This window comes from Cervus canadensis, chromosome 2 (genome assembly GCF_019320065.1).
Source record: "Cervus canadensis isolate Bull #8, Minnesota chromosome 2, ASM1932006v1, whole genome shotgun sequence".
NCBI classification, from domain to species: Eukaryota; Metazoa; Chordata; class Mammalia; order Artiodactyla; family Cervidae; genus Cervus; species Cervus canadensis.
The window spans coordinates 65,171-84,567 of record NC_057387.1 but is presented as its reverse complement, the minus strand read 5'-3'; the positions used below and the strand labels follow the sequence as shown (position 1 = coordinate 84,567).

The window sequence follows — 19,397 nt, the reverse complement described above, 5'->3', positions numbered from 1 at the left end:
AAAATGTGGACAGAAGACCTAAACAAACATTTTTCCAAAGAAGGCATGCAGATGGCTAATAATCACATGAAAAGATGCTGGACTTCACTCATTATTAGATAAATGCAAATCTAAAGTACAATGAGGTTATCACCTTATACCAGTCAGAATGACTATCATCAAGAAAATTACAAGCTATAAATGCTTGAGAAAGTGTAGAGAAAGGGGAAACTTCTTATTTTGTTGGTAGGAATGTAAATTGATATAGCCAACATGGAGTTAACTATGGAGATTCCTTAAAAAATTAGGAATAAAACTACCATGTGACTCAAAATTACCACTAGTGAACATACACCACAAGAAAACAACAATTGAAAAAGACACCTGTAATCCAATGTTAATCACAGAACTATTTACAATAACTAGGACATGGAAACAACCTAGATGTCTACTAATAGATATTATGCTTAGTCGCTCAGTCTTGTCTGGCTCTTTGTGACCCCATTGACTGTAGCCCTCCAGGCTTTTCTGTTCATGAGGATTCTCCAGGCAAGAATACTGGAGTGGACTGCCATACCCTCCCCCAGAAGATCTTCCCAACCCAGGGATCGAACCCAGGTCTCCCACATTGCAGCCAGATTCTTTACCATCTGAGCCACCAGGGAAGCCCAAAAATACTGGAGTGGGTAGACTATCCCTTTTCCAAGGGATCTTCCTGATCCAGGAATCGAACCAGGCTCTCCTGCATTGCAGGCAGATTCTTTACCAGCTGAGCTACAAGGGAAGCCCATATGGATAACAAATTGTGGTACATAAATATAATGGAATATTACTGAGCCATACAATGGAGTGCATTTAAGTCAGTTTTAATAAGGTGGATGGACCTAGAGCATATATTATACAGTGTGAAGTAAAAGAGAAAAGAGAAAAACCAAATATCATATACTAATGCTGCCTTATGACTCATTATTCAAAAAACCAAGATCATCACATGTCGTCCCATCACTTCATAGCAAATAGATCGGGAAAATGTGGAAACAGTGATAGACTTTATTTTCTTGGGTTCCAAAATCACTGTGGATGGCAACTGCAACCATGAAATTAAAAGAGGCTTGCTCCTTGAAAGAAAAGCTACTATGAACCTGACACTATGTTTAAAAGCAAAAACATCACTTTGCTGACAAAGGTCCATTTTAGTCAAAGCTATAATTTTTACAGTAGTCCTGTATGCATGTGGGGTTTCCCTTTTGGCTTACATGGTAAAGAATGCACCTGCAATGCAGTAGACCTGGGTTCGATCTCTGGGTTGGGAAGATCTCCTTGAGAAGGGAAAGGCTACCCACTCCAGTATTCTGGCCTGGAGAATTCCATGGATTGATAAGCCTGGAAGGCTGCAGTTCATGAAGTCACAAAGAGTGTCAGATCATAAAGAAGGCTGAATGCCAAAGAACTTATGCTTCAAATTGGGGTGCTAGAAAAGACTCTTGAGAGTCCCTTGAACAGCAAGGAGATCAAACCAGTCAATTCTAAAGAAAATCAACTTTGAATATTCATTGGAAGGGCTGATGTTGAAACTGAAGCTCCAATACTTTGGTTCCCTGGTGCAAAGAGCTGACTCAGTGGAAAAGACCTTGATTCTGGGAACAACTGAAAACAAAAGGAGAAGGAGGAATAGAGGATAAGATGGTTAGATAGTATCACTGGCTCAATGGACTTGAATCTGAACGAACTCTGGGAAATAATGGACAGAGAAGCCTGGCATGCTGACAACATTATTCCACACAGTTTTGGAAGTCCTAGCTACAACAATTAGAGAAGATAAACCAAAAAATGAAAATAGTTTGGAAAAGAAGAAGGAAAGCCCTCACTGTTTGCAGATGACATGATTCTAGATATAGAAAATTCTAAATGTGCAATTAGAAAATTGCTAGAGCTAACAAATGAATGTAGTAAATTCACAGGACATAAAATCAATACACAGATATCCCTATCATGGAGTCACATTGGACATGATGTAGTGACTGAACATAGGAATGCATATATATGAAATCTAGAAATATTATACTACTGAACCTATTTGCAGGGCAGCAATGGAGACACAGATATAGAGAACAGATTTATGGACATAGTTGTGAAAGGTGAGGGAGGGACCAATTGCAAGAGGAACATTGAAACAGATACATTACCATATTGAAAATAGATAGCTAATGGGAAGGTGCTATATGACACAGGGAGCTCAAATCTGGTGCTCTGCAACAATCTAGAGAAGTGGGATGGGGTGGATTTTGGAGGGAGGTTCAAGAGGGAGGGGACACATATACCTATGGCTGATTTATGTTGCTGTATAGCAGAAATTAATACAATATTGTAAAACAATTATCCTCCAATCAAAAATGAATAAAAAATGGAAGATAATATACAAGAAAATTTGGAAAACTAAACAGTGGCCACAGGACTGAAAAGGGTCAGTTTTCATTCCAATCCCAAAGAAGGGAAATGCCAAAGAATGTTCAAACTACTACACAACTGCACTCATTTCACATGCTAGCAAGGTAGGTAATGCTCAAAATCCTTCAAGCTAGGCTTCAACAGTACATGAGCTGGGAACTTCTAGGTGTACATGCTGAATTTACAAAAGGCAGAGGAACCAGAGGTCTAATTGCCAACATCTGTTGGATCATAGAAAAAGCAAGGGAATTCCAGAAAGCATCTAATTCTGTTTCATTGACTACGCTGAAGACTTTGACTATGTGGATCACAACCAACTGTGGAATTCTTAAAGAGATAGGAATACCAGACCATATTACCTGTCTCCTGAGAAACCTGTATGCAGATCAAGAAGCAATAGTTGGAACTGTACAGTGGAATGATGGACTGGATCCAAATTGGGAAAGGAGTACATCAAGGTTGTATATTGTCACCCTGCTTATTTAACTTATATCCAGAGCATATTATGTGAAATGCCTGGCTGGATGACTCACAAGCTGGAATCAAAGTTGCCAGGAGAAATATCAACAACCTCAGATATGCAGATTAACCACCCTAATGGCAGAAAGTGAAGAGGAACTAAAGAGCCTCTTGATGAAGGTGAAAAAGCTGGCTTAAAACACAACATTCAAAAAACTAACATCATGGCATCCAGTCCCATCACTTCATGGTGAATAGATGGGAAAAAAATGGCAACAGTGACAGACTATTTTCTTTGGCTTCAAAATCACTGTGGACAGTGATGACAACCATGAAATTAAGACACTTAATCCTTGGAAGAAAAGCTATGAAAAACCTAGACAGCAGTATTAAAAAGCAGAGACAGCACTTTGCCAACAAAGGTCTGTATAGTCAAAGCTATTTTTATTTTCTGGTAGTCATGTATGAATATGAGATTTGGACCATAAAGAATGCTGAAAGTGGAAGAATTGATGCTTTCAAACTGTGGTGCTGGAGAAGACTCTTGAGGGTCCCTTGGACAGTAAGGAGATCAAACCAGTCAACGCTAAAGGAAATCAATCTTGAATATTCATTGGAAGGACTGATGCTGAATCTGAAACTCCAATATTTTGGTCACCTGATGCAAAGAGCTGACTCATTGCAAAGAACCCTGATGCTGGGAAAGATTGATGACAGGAAGAGAAGAGGATGACAGAGTATAAGATGTTTGGATACCATCACCAATTCAGTGGACGTGAGTTTGAGCACATTCCAGGAGGTAATGAAGGACAAGGAAGCCTGGCGTGCTGCAGTCCATGCAGTCCAAAAAGAGTTGAACATGACTGAGTGACTGAACAACAACAAATTACAAGAAAAACACAAGGAAACAAAATGTCCACTCATGCATGAACAGATAAATAAAATAGGTATATCATACAACAGAATAATTTTTGTCTTTAAAAAGGAAGAAAATTCTGCAATATGCTACAACCTGGATAAATCTTGATTACATTATGCCAAGTGAAACAAATCAGAAACAAAAAGACAAATATTGTAGGATTCCATTTATATGAAATTTATATGAAATACTTAGAGAAGTAAACATAATAAACAAAGAAATATAATTGTGGTTTCAAGGTGCTAGAGGAGTGAAGCAGGGACTTATTTTTTAATGAGTATAGAGTTTCAGTTTTATAAGATGAAAAGTATCATGGGGATGTATGGTGATGATGGTTGCACAACAATGGAGTGTATTTAATACCACTGGACTGTACACTGAAAAATTGTTAAAATGGTTAGAGGAAGGAATAAAGAAAGGCAAAAAGTAAGATAGGGAGTGAAGAATGGGAGGAAGGAAAAGAGCAGGCAAGGAAGGAAGGGAAAGAAAGAAGCAGGGGTAGCTATATTAATTTCGATAGAGCAGACCTCAAAGTGAGACAAGTTGTCAGGGAGTTTTAAAAAGAGCGTTACATATGATAAAGAGGGAAATTCTTCATGAAGACATTAACAATCCTTAATGTACATGCACCTAAAAAGTGTGTCAAAATGAATGAGGTGAAAACTGAGAACTGAAAGGAGAAACAGATGAATCAATTATCATCATTGAAAACCTCAACACTCCTTTATCATAAATGGACAAATTCATTAGGCAGAAAATCAGTAAGGATATAGTTGAACCCAACAATATTAACCAACTGGACATAACTGACATCCATAGACTATTTCATCTGTCAACACCAGAATACACATTCTTTTCAAGTTCACATGGTAATTCACCAATTCTCAGCCATTAGACACATCTTAACAAACTAAAAGAGTAGAAACCACATAATATGTGCTTTCAAACAACCAGAAACCAGTAACAGAAAAATAACTAGAAAATAAAAAATATGTGGAAATTAAACAAACCAAACCAAACAAAACACTTCTCAATAACACATGGGTCAAAGAAGAAATCACAAGACAAATTTTAAAATATTTTGAACTAAATGAAAATGAAAACACAACTTACCAAAATTTCTGGGATACAGTGAAATAGTTCTTAGAGGAAAATTTATACCATTCATTTATATGAATGCATATATTAGGAAAAAGGAAGTTATAAAAATCAATAATCCTACTTTCATTAGGAAATTAGAGATGAGAAAGCTAAATCCAAAGTAAATAGAACAGAAAGAGCTAAGAATTAAGCAGAATCAATGAAATTGAAAGTGGAAAATCAATAGAGAAGAATCAATGAAATCAAAAGCTGTTTCCTTGAAAAGATCAATACAATCAATAAGCCTCTAGACTAAGAAATAACAAAAATGATACAAAATATTAATAATATCAGAAATGAAAGAGGGAATATCACTACAGATCCCATGAAAATTAAGAGAATAATAATATTATGAACATCTCTACGTCCACAAATTTGATAACCTACAAGAAACAAACTTCTTGAAAGACACAATCAGCCAAAACTCATACAAGAATAGACAGACTCTGAATAGGCCTATTCTATTAAAGAAATTGAATTAATAATGAATAACTTTCCAAAACAAAAAGCACCAGGTCCAAGTGGGTTCATTGGTGAATTCTACCTAATTCTTATTAATTACCTAAATAATTAGCAGCAATTTTACACAATCTTTTCCAGAAAATAGAAGAGGAGGGAACATTTCCAAAATTACTGTCGGGCAAATACCACCCTGATACTAAAATCAGACAAAGACAATACAGAAAAATAAAACAACAGGCCAACATATCTCCTGCTTTGATGCATTGCTCCTCAACAAAACACTGGCAATTTGAACCCAGCAGTGTAAAAAACCATTATACCCCATAACCAGGTAGGATTTACCCCAGACATTTAAAGCTGCGCTAATGTTCTCAAATCATTAATATAATCCATCACATTCAACAGACTAAAAAAGAAAAATCGCATGATATTATCAATAATTGCAGTAAAAGCATATGACAAAATCCAATACCCATTCATGATAAAATCTATCAATAAATGAAGAATAGAGGGGAAGAAAAAATATATGTGGAAACTTTCTCAGTTTAATAAAGACTATGAAATACCCACAGTTAAATCATAGTTAACAAAGAGAAACTCAGTTTTCCCACTAAAATTAGGTACAAAGTGAGAATGTCTATTTTTACCATTCCTTTTTAAAAAATTAACTTGTCTTAATTGGAGAATAATTACTTTACAATATTGTGATGGTTTTTGCCATCCAATTAACAAATGAGCTAAAGACCTTAACAGACGTCTAACTGAAGAGGACATACAGATAGCAGATAGCAAGTAAGCATATGAAAAGATACTCCACATCATATGTCAATAAGGAAATGCAAATTAAAACAGCAATAATAAACACCACTACACATCTATTAGAATGGCCAAAATCCAGAACTCTGACAATGAATGCTGGCAAAGATGTGGAGCAACAGAAATTCTCATACACTGCTAAAGGGAATGCAAAATGGTATAACAACTTTGGAAGACAAATTAGCTGTTTCTTATGAAACTAAACTTACTCTTACCATATGATCCAGCAATTGTGCTCCTTAATGTTTGCCCAAAAGAGTTGAAAATTTATGTCCACACAAAAGCCTGCATACAGATCTTTATAGCAGCCAGTCATAATTGCTGAAACTTGGAAGCAACCACGATGTCCTTCAACAAGTGAAAGGATAGACAGTGGTAATCCAGATTATGGAATATTATTCAGTGCTAAAAAGAAATAGGCTATGAAGTAATGAAAAGAAATGGAGGTACCTTAAACACATATTACCAATTGAAAGAATTCAATATGGAAAGACTACACACTGTGTAATCCCAACTTTCTGGAAAAAGAAAAACTATGGAGACAGTTAAAGCATAAGTGGGGATTGGGTAGTGGGTAAAAGAATGAATAGATTACAGAATAGATTAGATTACAGAATAGAATAGATTACAGAGGATTTCTAGGGCAGTGAAAATACTCTGTATGATATTAAAATGGTAGATACATGTCATTTATACATTTGTCTAAAACCATAGAATGTACAACACCAAGAATGAACCTTACTGTAAACTGTGGACTTTGAGTAATAATGATGTGCCAATGTGGATTCATCAATTGTAACAAATGCATCACTCTGGGGAGTGGTGTTGATGATGCATATGTAGGGGCAAGGGAGTAAATGGAAAATCTCTGCATGTTTTTTCAATTTTGCTGTGAACTTAAAACTGCCCTAAAAATTCTCTTTTAAAAAGAATGCTAATTACACAAGTAAGCTGTATTTTCTTGATTCATTAGCAAAATATCACTACCAAATGAAAGCTTTTCTCAATAGTGTGTAAATTGCAGGTTATAAGTATACTTCCAAGGATCACGGATTGAGAACCAGCTTACAAGCTCCCCATGTTGGCACCATGAAAGATTTCGTATGGATACTCATTGTTATTGCAATAGCGATGGTGTTCCCAATATTGTTTTTTATTAGAGAAAACCCCTTTGATACTGCAAGTTTCCTGTCTTTGGTGAGTACCAGAAGGTATGAGTGGGGCAAAGTTGAAATCTCTGGACTAGAAAAAAAAGGGGGACATTAAGTGTCTATTTGTGTGAAATTATCACTAAATAGTAGATACTCAAAGAAAGTGAAAGAGAAGTCAGTCATGTCTGACTCTTTGTGACCCACGGACTGTAGCCCGCCAGGCTCCTCTGTCCATGGGATTTTCCAGGCAAGAATACTGGAGCAGGTTGCCATTTCCTTCTCCAGGGGATCTTCCTGACCCAGGGATCGATCCTGGGTCTCCTGCATTACAGGCAGACTCTACCGTCTGAGCCACCAGGGAATCCCAGACACTCAAAAAAGAAAGATAACAAATCTTAAGGACTCAATATATCATTTTTCTTTGATGAAGACCGTAAGGGATGTGGCACTCTGAAAAGAGAGAATTCGGGGCTGGGAAGAAATAACACTGTTTAATGTTTACTCAAAGCTGCCCCCCCCCCTGCTTTTTTAAATGGCAATTGATAAGGTAGAAAATATTTTCCTTGTTTAGTAAAAAAATTTAGAAAATTTCCCTTGGTTTCAAAGTTATACATTTCCCCCCAGTTTTATACAATAGCATCTCAAACCTCAGAGAAGTTGTCATTTCCCCAAGCCAAAAAAAACTGTAAGGAGTTTGGCTTCCCTGGTGGCTCAGATGGTAAAGAATCTGCCTGCGATGCAGGAGATCCAGGTTTGATCCCTGGGTTTGGAAGAGCCCCTTGAGAAGGGACAGATGACCCACTCCAGTATTCTTGCCTAGAGAATTCCATGGGCAGAGAAGCCTGGCTGGCTACAGTCCGTGGAGTCACAAAGAGTCAGACATGACTAAATGATTAACACTTTCACTTTCAAGAAAACTCCACCAGAAAACAGTAACAACAAAGAAGAAGAAATGGGAGAGCAGAGAATGAGTTTGGAAGGGTGAAGTGCCACCAATGGGAACGAGTTTACACTGGGGCATTGGGGTAGTATTACCTTGTCTCCCATAATTCTAAAGGAGACAAAGTTGTCTCCTGTATCTCTTGGGCTTCCCAGGTGGTGCAGTGGTAAAGAACCCACCTGCTAATGGAGGAGATGCAGGAGACATGCGTTCAATCCCTGGGCCAATAATATCCTCTGGAGAAGGAAATGGAAACCCACTCCAGTACTCTTGCTGGAAAAATCTCATCGACAGAGGAGACTGTCAGGCTACAGTCCATGGAGTCACAAGGAGTTGGACATGACTAAGCAATTACTCACACCTAACATGTTTTGCCCTTCATGGGATTAAGTTACCCATGTCAGACTGTAGTCATAAAGATGATTGTGGGTGAAAAATAGCATGCTGCTGCTGCTAAGTCACGTCAGTCGTGTCCAACTCTGTGTGATCCCATAGACAGCAGACCATCAGGCTCCCATCCCTGGGATTCTCCAGGCAAGGATACTGGAGTGGGCTGCCATTTCCTTCTCCAGTGCATGAAAGTGAAAGTGAAGTCGCTCAGTCGTGTCCGACTCTTCGAGACCCCATGGACTGTATGTAGCCTACCAGGCTCCTACGTCCATGGGCTTTTCCAGGCAAGAGTACCAGAGTGGGGTGCCATAGCATAGACTGACATCATTATTCCCTACATAAAATGGAAGATAACTAAATAACTACCATCTCCCTTCGCTCCAGGACCCATAATCTATACAAGAACCTCTGGTGTAAAACTTTTTCAGAAGATAAGTAAGAAACTGAAATGAGCCCTGAGCAAGCTGCCCTCTGTCCTGGAGACAGATCATTATGTTGTACAAAGGGGAACCCAGGCATTATTCCCACAAGGCAGGAACCTTATAGGTGAAACTTACCCTTTTCTCAGCAGGAAAAGGAGCTGGTAGCTTGGCAGAGAGCCCGGATGCAGATCAGCTCTAGGAGAACAAACCACCTGGAAACCTTCAGAGATATGCAGAAAAACTCAGAACCACTCAAAAACGTGAATTCCTGCATCTTGATTGGAGCTTCCCCTGTGAAAAAAAGTGAGTGTGCTCAAGAGGATATGCCATGCAGGGGCAGGTTAGGTAAGGGTATATAGAGAAGGCAGGTGGAAAGCAAAAGGGACCTATGACAGCATTTGACACAGATCACTCTCTGCTTTCAACATTCTTTAATTGCTTCCAAGGATCCTAGATTCTTATGATTTTCCTCTAAATTTCTTGATAGTTCCTCACTCTCGTGCTGATGTATCTTCTGTCTCCAACATCTAAATGTTAATATACCCCAGAGTTCAGTCCTTATCTAGACTTACTTTTTAAAAGTTGAAGTATAGTTGATTTACAATACTGTATTAGTTTCCTGTGTATGGCATTGTGCTTTGATTTTTTTTTGCAGATTATATTCCATTATGGGTTATAATACCCAATACCTTATAGGCTTAGTTTCTTGGTTAACTCATCCAGTCTCACAGTTTTAAGTATCATCTATAGCAGCAGCCTATAGTTTTGAGTTAAGTATAACTGTTGTCCTCACTGGCCTCTGCTGCAGCAGTATCCCTTCCTCTCTTGTCCCTGGTAACCATGCTGGCATCTGTTACTGAGGTCTATGGCTAGCTAGGGAACATGAGACCTTTTAAATCAGGACTTCTCATACTCTTCATAAGGAAAACACTTTGTTTTCTTTACATTTAAGTGCATTTTTGAGTTGAATGCATTTTGAAATATTGGTATTGGACTCATAATGTGTTTTATCTCTTAAAAATGTTTTAGCTCTGTTCACTAGAGCCTAGAAATGACTTACTACAATGAGCACTCTTTATATAAGTCCCATGTTTCACTATAAAGAACTTCCTCTAAAAGGAGTTCCTTGGAAAAAGGCTGACTCCAGGTCACAGGCAGGAACTATTCCATATAGAAAGGAAGCTTTTGAATATGACTAAAGTTGTATCAAAAGGGCTCAGGATTCAATTTTAAGAGGCTGATTATCTCTGATAATTAATTTTCCTACCAAAGATGGGACAATTAGAATGCCAATTAAAGATAAAATTTCAATCATATGAAAACCATGAGTACATATATATTAAAAAAACACAACCAAAAAGCAAAAAATTTATCATCATGGAGAATGCTAGGGAAACAGCTCTTAGCATTATTTTGAAAGCGAGTAAATAAAGGGAAAGAATCAAATATTTATCTCACTTTCCTTACGCGAACTATATTGTTTGGTAACCAAGAAGTAGATGACGGGAATTTTCTTTTTATAGAAACATTCCAGTTAATAAATGAAGAAGGAATGTTTGCCTTAGAATATCACTATATTGCAACCTCTGGAGTATTAATGAATCTAGACACTGAACTTCAAAGTCTGCTAACATCCTAAAAATGGAATAACCTGCCATTATGTGCCTTCTGGTAAAGGAATGTATCACCAGTCCATAAAGTATTATTGCCAGAAGATATAACCTGAATTTGATCAAATCCTCATGTCAATATTTTCTACAAACTCTGATTTCTACAAGTTTGTTCTTTTGCCAAAGAATTTTATTTCCTCTCCAATCTCTTTGAGACTGGATTTAATATATTTGAAATGTTCTTCTATGCACTATTTCCTGTTAGTTTCTATTTTCAGAGTTCTCTTCTTGGTTGAGTTGTTTTTCTTTCGTTATATTGGTGATTCTTGTTTCAAGCTTTATAATCAAATGTTTGGTGATTCATCTTTCAGATTAATACTCAAGAATCTAGAACGGATAGATTGTTCATTTGTTCTCTCTAAATAGCCATCTCTGTTTGCCACTCTGTTATAGTGGGTTGTGATTAAGAAAGCTTGCCTCATTAGATTGCAGGGAAGTAGTGACGTAAGAAGAAAGTAAGGAATGTGGGTAGCTGATTTGGGTGAACTAACCCTTTGTCTCTTCTATTGGTGCCCTAAGTCACCTGTGCTATTTCTTCCTTTATCTGCTTAGATAAACTTCTCTGGAAACCTCTATAGATCTGAATATCTACTTCATGTTCTTCAGGGAATCATATGCAGAACTTTATCATATAAACAAATGCCAGTCAGCTGTGTTATTTCCTTTTTTCCTCTTATGTCTAGCGTTCTTGGCTTCCATTCTTAAGTTCTCTCCAGCCACAGGACTCACACTCTGGCAGATCTCCCACCATCCACTTGGTGGTCACCAGTTCAGTAGTTTTGGAAATAATTCTGTGGTTAATTATCCAGGTGACCATCCCAGGGCCCTTTCCTTTGTCTTTGGTGGCTCAAACTTAGAATTCTTCTGAAGCTTTTGGAATAAAGATGTATCTGTGCAGTCATTTTCTCTGTGTGTCTTTTGAAATATGAATTCTTATGCTTAGATATCTCCACCAATCTTATTTCATATCCTCTAATTCTTGCAGGAATTCATCAAATATTGAAATTCTCTCATAGTAACCTTTCTGGTTTTTCAATGCGATTTTGGGAAGGAGGACACTTAGGTGCAAATGTTTTCAGTGTATCATCTTTATTTCTTCCACAATAGTTTTTCAAAGGTAACGCTAAAAAAACCCTCACAACTTGTGATGAAGTATTACTCCTAACATAGTCCATACTGAGATCTGCTGCTGCTGCTGCTGTTGCTAAGTCACTTTAGTCGTGTCCGACTCCATGTGATCCCATAAATGGCAGCCCACTAGGCTCCCCCTTCCCCGGGATTCTCCAGGCAAGAACATTGGAGTGGGTTGCCATTTCCTTCTCGAATGTGTGAAAGTGAAAAGTGAAAGTGAGGTTGCTCAGTCGTGTCCGACTCCCAGCTACCCCCATGGACTGCAGCCTACCAGGCTCCTCCACCCATGGGATTTTCCAGGCAAGAGTACTGGAGTGGGGTGTCACCACCTTCTCCGATACTCAGGTCTGGGGGGAGAAAATGTAAAATAGCTATAATAATACAGAGAGTTGGCCTATTGGAAAGACATAAGAAAATCTTATAACCTCAGCCATAGCAACTGTTTCCTTCACTTCCCTATGTTGATACAAATCCTCCTTTTTTCCCCTCAATCCTAGGACTGCTGACCATAGGGATTTCCTCAGTGCAGCGTCCCCAAAGGAGTTACCTCTTGGACACTCTGAAATCTCTCTTTTATTCTTCCTCCTTATCTGAGCAGAAACACTTCATTGTTCTGGTACACTTGGCAGATCCTGATCCCATGTGGCGTGGTCAAATGATCTCCAATATCTCAACTATTTTTAAACCATATATCCAGGCCAGCCAGCTAGTAGTGATTAACATGCCTCTTAAAAGCTATCTTCCCTTGAAGAAACTTAAGGAAAACTTTAATGGTACTACTGCCTATGTAGCTTTCCATTCCAAGCGGAACATGGATTATGCCTTCCTCATGAACTTTGCTACCAACCACTCTGACTATTTCCTGATGATTGAAGATGATGTGAAATGTGTCCCTGGATTTGTCACCCAGATAGCTACTACAGTGTCTGCCTGGGAAAACAAACCTTGGGTGACTCTGGAATTCTCTCCGTTAGGCTTCACTGGAAAACTCTTTCGTACTAAAGACCTCCCTTGTTTTGTTAATTTTCTTCTTCTCTTCTACCAAGAAATGCCCTGTGACTGCCTCCTCTCCCATTTTCATGATCTCATGCAGCAAACACCAGTCCAGTTCCTCCCTTCCCTCTTCCAGCACATGGGCAATTATTCCTTCTTTGAAGGCAAATTCAATAGTCTCAAAGATAAAGAGTTTGAAGAGGATGACATTAGTTCTCCCAACAACCCTGCTGCCTCCATCTCTACTAGCCTGAAGGCTACCAATGACTCTGTTCCTATGAATGCCTATAGCTTGAATAAGAATTTCTTTTATGCCAAGTCAGCAGAGGTTGGAAGCCATCTGACTGTGGTTTTGGACTCACCTGCTGAAGTGTTCCGAGTTCAAGTGTTGACTGGCTCTGACCTAAAAGGTGAAAATCAGCTGAAAGAGGGACAAATAGAACTTGGCTATGCTTCTACTAATCAGATCAATGACTGTGATGACTATATTCTGCTGGGACTACTGGTAAATGGCATCCTAAATAAGCAAGTATTATCTAACAAGTCTGGGAAGAAGGTGAAATGTGTGAGATTGCTAGTGACAGCAACTCCATCCTCTGGAATAATAGTCAGGCACATTAACATCTGGGTTAATTGAAGTTTAAGTAATATGTAGAGAAGTCATTGGGAGTTCTGGAGTGGTTATTTTGGAGGTTAGATTACACAGAGTTTAAAAAATTAAAGTCTTGAAATTGGCCAGGGACATCTCATTGTTGGGTCCTTTCAATGTTATTAATAATAATAATTAATAATAACATGCTGAAAGGCAGAGTGAAGGTAACATCCTCTTGGTACCAGAGAGCCACTAGTGGAAGAAGTAGACTTGTCAAACCCTTCAATGGTTTTCTATCCAAAAGGATCTACCATCCAAAATTTGTTCCTTGGGTGAGAATACCAGACTTCTAGGAACAACTACATGTAGGTAGGATTGGTTGATGCTCATATCACATCCAAGAGAGTCATTCCTTCCTATGTGGCAGGAAGAAGTAGATTGGTCAGCAAGGAAACATGACTTCTCTGTAATCTCATTTGCCATTATAAGACAGTCATTCATTTGACAAGTATTTATTGATTATCTCTATGATTAGGTAGAATCCTCTTCTACATAACCACTCAACATGCCAGAATATTCTTTTCTATATGGAATTAAAATTATTAAAAATAATTTTCTTTGATTTCTGGTAGATCCTGTCCCCAGCATAGTTTTATCTCTGGGACTATAAGTTTTATTTCCATAGTTATATCTCTGGATGTTTCTGATAGGAAAACTTTGGATGTTTTATTAATATTTTTTAAGTTCAGTTTGGCTATGAGATCTTTATACTCAGAAAAGTTTGAGCTCTGAGCCCTGAGCTCAACTAATGAGCAGTGTATGGTTTTTCCTAGCTTGAGAACACATTCCATGAACTCATGGAATAAGAAAAAAGAAAGGACACTTTTAGGAGGACTATTTGAGAAGAACTGGAATGAATTGTAATAAAAAATCTTAGAAAGATCTGGAAACTTTTCAAATAGGAGAATAGGATGGAAACAAGGAAAGGGATGTGGGGGAATCAAATAAAAATGGAAAGTAAATGCTTTGAGAGCATCAGGTGCATGGGAATGGGACAAGTGTATCCCATAGATATGAAAATGCACAATTCAAATCCCCTGCTACAAGCAGCATGATTGACTGATAACTCCACTGTTGCCCTCTGAATTCACTCCAGTGTTGCTGTGTCAGGGCCATGTTTCCCACAGAATGCACCTAGCCAATGACTGACCACACAGGGATACTATCAAGTCCCATTCTGGCAAGATGGTGGACTCCCAATAGGTGATGTCAGTTCAAGGACTCCCCATCAACCTGTTGGAAACTTTCTTACAAAAATGCTGCAGTCCTAGACTCTTCCTAGCCAGTTCTTTTTTCTCTGTCACCTTTCACAGTTTTCAGACCTTCACCACAATCTGAAGCCTTGCCAGTAAAAATCTCCCTCCACCAGTAAATCTCTTGAATCTCAAATCCTATTTTAAGCTTCTTAGCAAATGCAAACTAGTAAAAAGGTATTGAGAATGTGCTAAGAAAATGGCTAGTAAGATGAAGATTTTTTAATTTCCAAGTATTATGAAATCTTTAATCTTCCTTTAACTGATTTCTAGTTTCATTCCATTGTGGTAAGAAAAGATACTTGATGTAATTTCTGTCTTCTTGAATTTTTTGAGAATTGTTTTGTGGTGTGATATGTGATATATGCTAGAAAATGTTTCATATACACTTGAGAAATGTATTCTGCTGCTTTTGGATGAAATGTTCTATACATATATATTACGTTCATTTTGTAATAATGTTGTTCAAGTTAACTTTTTTTTTTTACAGTTTATTCTCTCTCTGGGTGATATATGCATTGTTTAGAGTGAAGTATAATATCTGAAACTATTATCATACTGCTGTTTATTTATTCTTTTCTTTTAGTGTTGATTTATATGGTTAGGTGCTCTGACATTGAGTACATAAGCATTTACCTTTATTATTTCCTCTAGATGAATTGGCATCTTCGTATAATGAAATACTTTGTCCCTTATGATCATTGTTAGCTTAAAGCCTATTTTGTATGATAAAGTTATAGCTACCCTTATCATCTTTTGGTTATTATTTGCTTGGAATATCTTTTTATATCTCCTCACTCTCAGCCTACATGTGTTCTCACAGCTAAAGTGAATCTCTTGAAGGTAATGTGTTGTTGGATATTATTTTTCTATCCATTCAGTCTTTCTCTGTCTTTTATTATAAAATTTAATCCATTTACAATTAAAGTAAGTATTGATATATAAGGACTTGTGTCACCATTTTAAAACTGTTTTCTGAATCTTTTGCAAATCCATTTTCTCCTTTCCTCCTCTCTTCTTGTCTTTTGATGTCTTGCTGTGATTTAGTAACTCTTTATGGTGATTTTATAACTTTTATGATGGGATGATGACTCTTTATAATATTTTGTTTATGGACTTCAGGCTTTTCCTTTGTAGTTACTATGATACATAAAATATATTACAATATACTGTTTTAATTGATAATTTAATAGCATACAGAAACTTTATACTTTTATGGCTTCACCTCACATTTCAGGTTACTGATGTAATTCATTTTTCTTATTGTGTATCCAGTACAAAATTTTTAGAGTTATGGTTACTTTAAATATTCACTTTTAATTTTCTGATAGTTGTAAATTATCTACAGATGACCATTACAACATCAGACAATCTGACTTTGACTATGTACTTAAATTTCTCAGTGAGTTTTCTTATATTTGTGTTTTTATGATGTTAATTAGCATCCTTTCATTTCAGTTTGAAGTACAACCTTTTGCATTTCTGGTAAGGTAGGTCTAGTCGTGATGGAAAGCCTCAGCTTTTTTTTTTTTCATGGAAAGTCTTTTGTTCATGGAGGGTAGTTTTGCTTAGTATGATATTTTTTTTTCAATATTTTGAATGCATCATTTCACTCTCTCCTGGCTTGTAGTTTATGCTGAGAAATCTGCTTCTTGACTTATGGAAGCCCCCCTTGTATATGGTGTGTTGTTTTCCTCTTCTTTCAAAATTCTCTCTTTGCCTTTGACTCTTGACAATTTAAGGAGAAGGAAATGGCAGCCCACTCCAGCACTCTTGCCTGGAAAATCCCATGGGCGGAGGAGCCTGGTAGGCTACAGTCCATGGGGTCGCGAAGAGTCGGACTGACTGAAGCGACTTAACAGCAGCAGCAGGAGCAGCTTGACAATTTAATTATAACATCTCTTGGGGTAGCCCTTTTCAAGTTCAACTTATTTTGGGGTTCTGTGGGTCTCATAGGTCTCTCTATATATTTCTCTTTCCATGTTTTGGAAGTTTTCAGCCATTATATAGAACCTCTGCCCCTTTCTCTTTCTGTTCTCCTTTAAGGACTTGCAATAAATTGTTTATCTTACTGATGTCCCTTCATTCCTGTAGGTTTTCTTCATTCTTTTTCATTTTTGTCTATTTTTTCCTCTGACTGGGTAAATTCAAACAATCAGCTGAGTTCATGGATTCATTTTTCTGTTTGGTATAGTTTGTGAGCTATTGTTCAAGGGCACAATAGTTTTTTCTATTCAACCATTCTATTTTCCCACTTTAGGATTTCTGGTTTTGTTGGGGGGGTGGTTTTCATTTATTTGTTGAAATTTTCATTTTGTTTATGTATTGTGCCTTGATTTCAAGTAGCTATGTGTGTGTTTATAGGTCTCTAAATGCCTTTAAGAGGATAATTCTGAATTCTTTGTTAGACAGTTCATTGACCTCCTATTATTCAGGGTGGGATATTGACATTTTATTAGTTTGCTTTGCTGGTGTCATGTTTACCTGATTCTTCACTTATATGAGGAATCTAAAAAATGATGCAAATGAACTTATTTACAAAACAGAACTAGACTTTATGACTATAAATGCCTTTTATACATATGACTTTAAATAGTGTATTCCATGTATCACAGTAGGTTCTAAGTATTTTTAATGGAATATTGTGTTTACTTATATATATGGATAAATATAAATCTATACAAATTTATATTTACATATAAATTTATATCTTATTGAAATACAGTTGCTTTACAACTTTGTGTTAGTTTCTGCTATATACACTGTGCTCTTTTAATACTCTCTGTCCCAACACATTCTTAGAACTTCTAAAAAGAAAAGATACATGCACTCTAATGTTCATTGCAGCATTATTTGCAATAACCAAGAATGGACTATTACACAGACATTAAAAAAGAATGAAATAATGTCACTTCCAGATGGACCTACAGATTATCATATGAAATGGAGTAAGTCAGAGAAAGACAAATATCATATGATATTGATTATATGTGGAATGTAAAAAGAAGACAAAAACTTCTTTACAAAATAGAAATAGACCCATAGACATGGAAAACAAACCTATGAATACCAAAGGGGAAATGGGGGAGGGATAAATTAGGAGTTTTGGATTAACATATACACATACTTGTATATGTAAAATAGATAATCAACAAGGACCTTTAGTATAGCACAGGGAACTAGTCTTATAATAACCTCTAAGGGAAAAGAATCTGAAAAATTCAAATATCTATACATGAATTATATATACCATATACCTGAAATTAACACAACTTTGTAAATCAACTATACTTTAATAAAAAATAAAATGAGCTTTAAAAACTCATTTCTAAGTATAAAATTGTGAAGATAAGGACAATGTAACTCTAATAAATGCATATCTTTTAAAAATAGAAGTATAATTGACTTTCAATATTATATTAGTTTCAGGTGTGAGTTGTGTCTGACTTTTGGACCCAAGGCACTGTAGCCTGCCAAGCTCCTCTGTCCATGGGATTTCCCAGGCAAGAATACTGCAGTGGGTTGCCATTTCCTTCTCCAGGGGATCTTCCTGGTCCAGGGATTGAACCCAGGTCTCCTTCAGTGCAAGCAAATTCTTTACCCACTTAGCCATCTGTGAAACCGTTTAGTTTTTAATCTCTCATCCATTAGTCTTTAGTCATCAACCACAAATTGTGATGGTACAAATGAATAGTCATAAAAAAAAAATAGACACAAATTTTGGACCTTAGACATAAATTTTCTCAACATCAACTTAAATACAAAACTATAAAAATTATAGTGGGAAACTTTACATAAGCTAATTTGATGTTTAGTTTTTATATACAACATGAGAAGCATGATCCGTGAAGGAAAAATCAGTAATATAGACTTTATTAAATCTAAAATGTACACTCTGTGGAAAACAATATTCAAAGAATGGAAAGGTAAGTCTCTAGAATATATTTGCAAAACATATTATGTGAGGAAAGACTATCATTAAAAACACTAAAAAAAAAAAAAAAAACCTAGTAAAACTTCACAATAAGAGAAAAATCCCTGAATTGAAACAAGTAGACAAGTATATAAATAGACACCTTACCAAAGCATATATAAAGTGCTCAACATTAGGGAATTATGGAAAATAAAATGCATCATGCACCAGAGAAAGCAAAGGAAAACAACCGTGATATGCTTATCCATCTATTAAAATGGCTAAGAAATAAAAACCAAGACTACCAATTGCTGGTGAAGATGTAAGACAACAGAAAAACTTCTTCATTGCTGATGGGAATCCAAATGGTAAAGCCGCTTGGGAAGACACCTTGCCAGATTCTTGTGAAGCTAAGGATGCAGTCACCATACTGTGCTATGTTTAGTCACTCAGTCATGTTTGGCTCTGCAATCCCCTGGACTGTACCCTGCCAGGCTCCTCTGTCCACGGGGATTCTGCAGGCTTAATAAACTGTTAGCAAAAGTAATAGTTTTCTAAATTTCTAAATATTTCTAAAACTAATAGTTACTCTCCGAGTTAATAAACTATTAGTAAAATTAAAGAAAAGAACAAGGAAGCAACCACAAATATCCAGTATC

General features: G+C 36.8%; 1 protein-coding gene across 1 annotated transcript in view; it reads left to right on the top strand.

The window, feature by feature from the left end:
- The window catches only part of LOC122437378 (alpha-1,6-mannosyl-glycoprotein 4-beta-N-acetylglucosaminyltransferase-like), a 53,429-nt gene that overhangs the window by 24,282 nt on the left and 9,750 nt on the right, over nucleotides 1-19,397 (top strand). Inside the window, exons 2-4 of the mRNA XM_043462259.1 lie at nucleotides 7,248-7,420; nucleotides 9,273-9,429; nucleotides 12,425-13,425. Of these exons, the coding sequence (XP_043318194.1) occupies nucleotides 7,313-7,420; nucleotides 9,273-9,429; nucleotides 12,425-13,425 (1,266 nt within the window). The 5' untranslated portion in view covers nucleotides 7,248-7,312. The remainder of the gene's footprint in view (nucleotides 1-7,247; nucleotides 7,421-9,272; nucleotides 9,430-12,424; nucleotides 13,426-19,397) is intronic.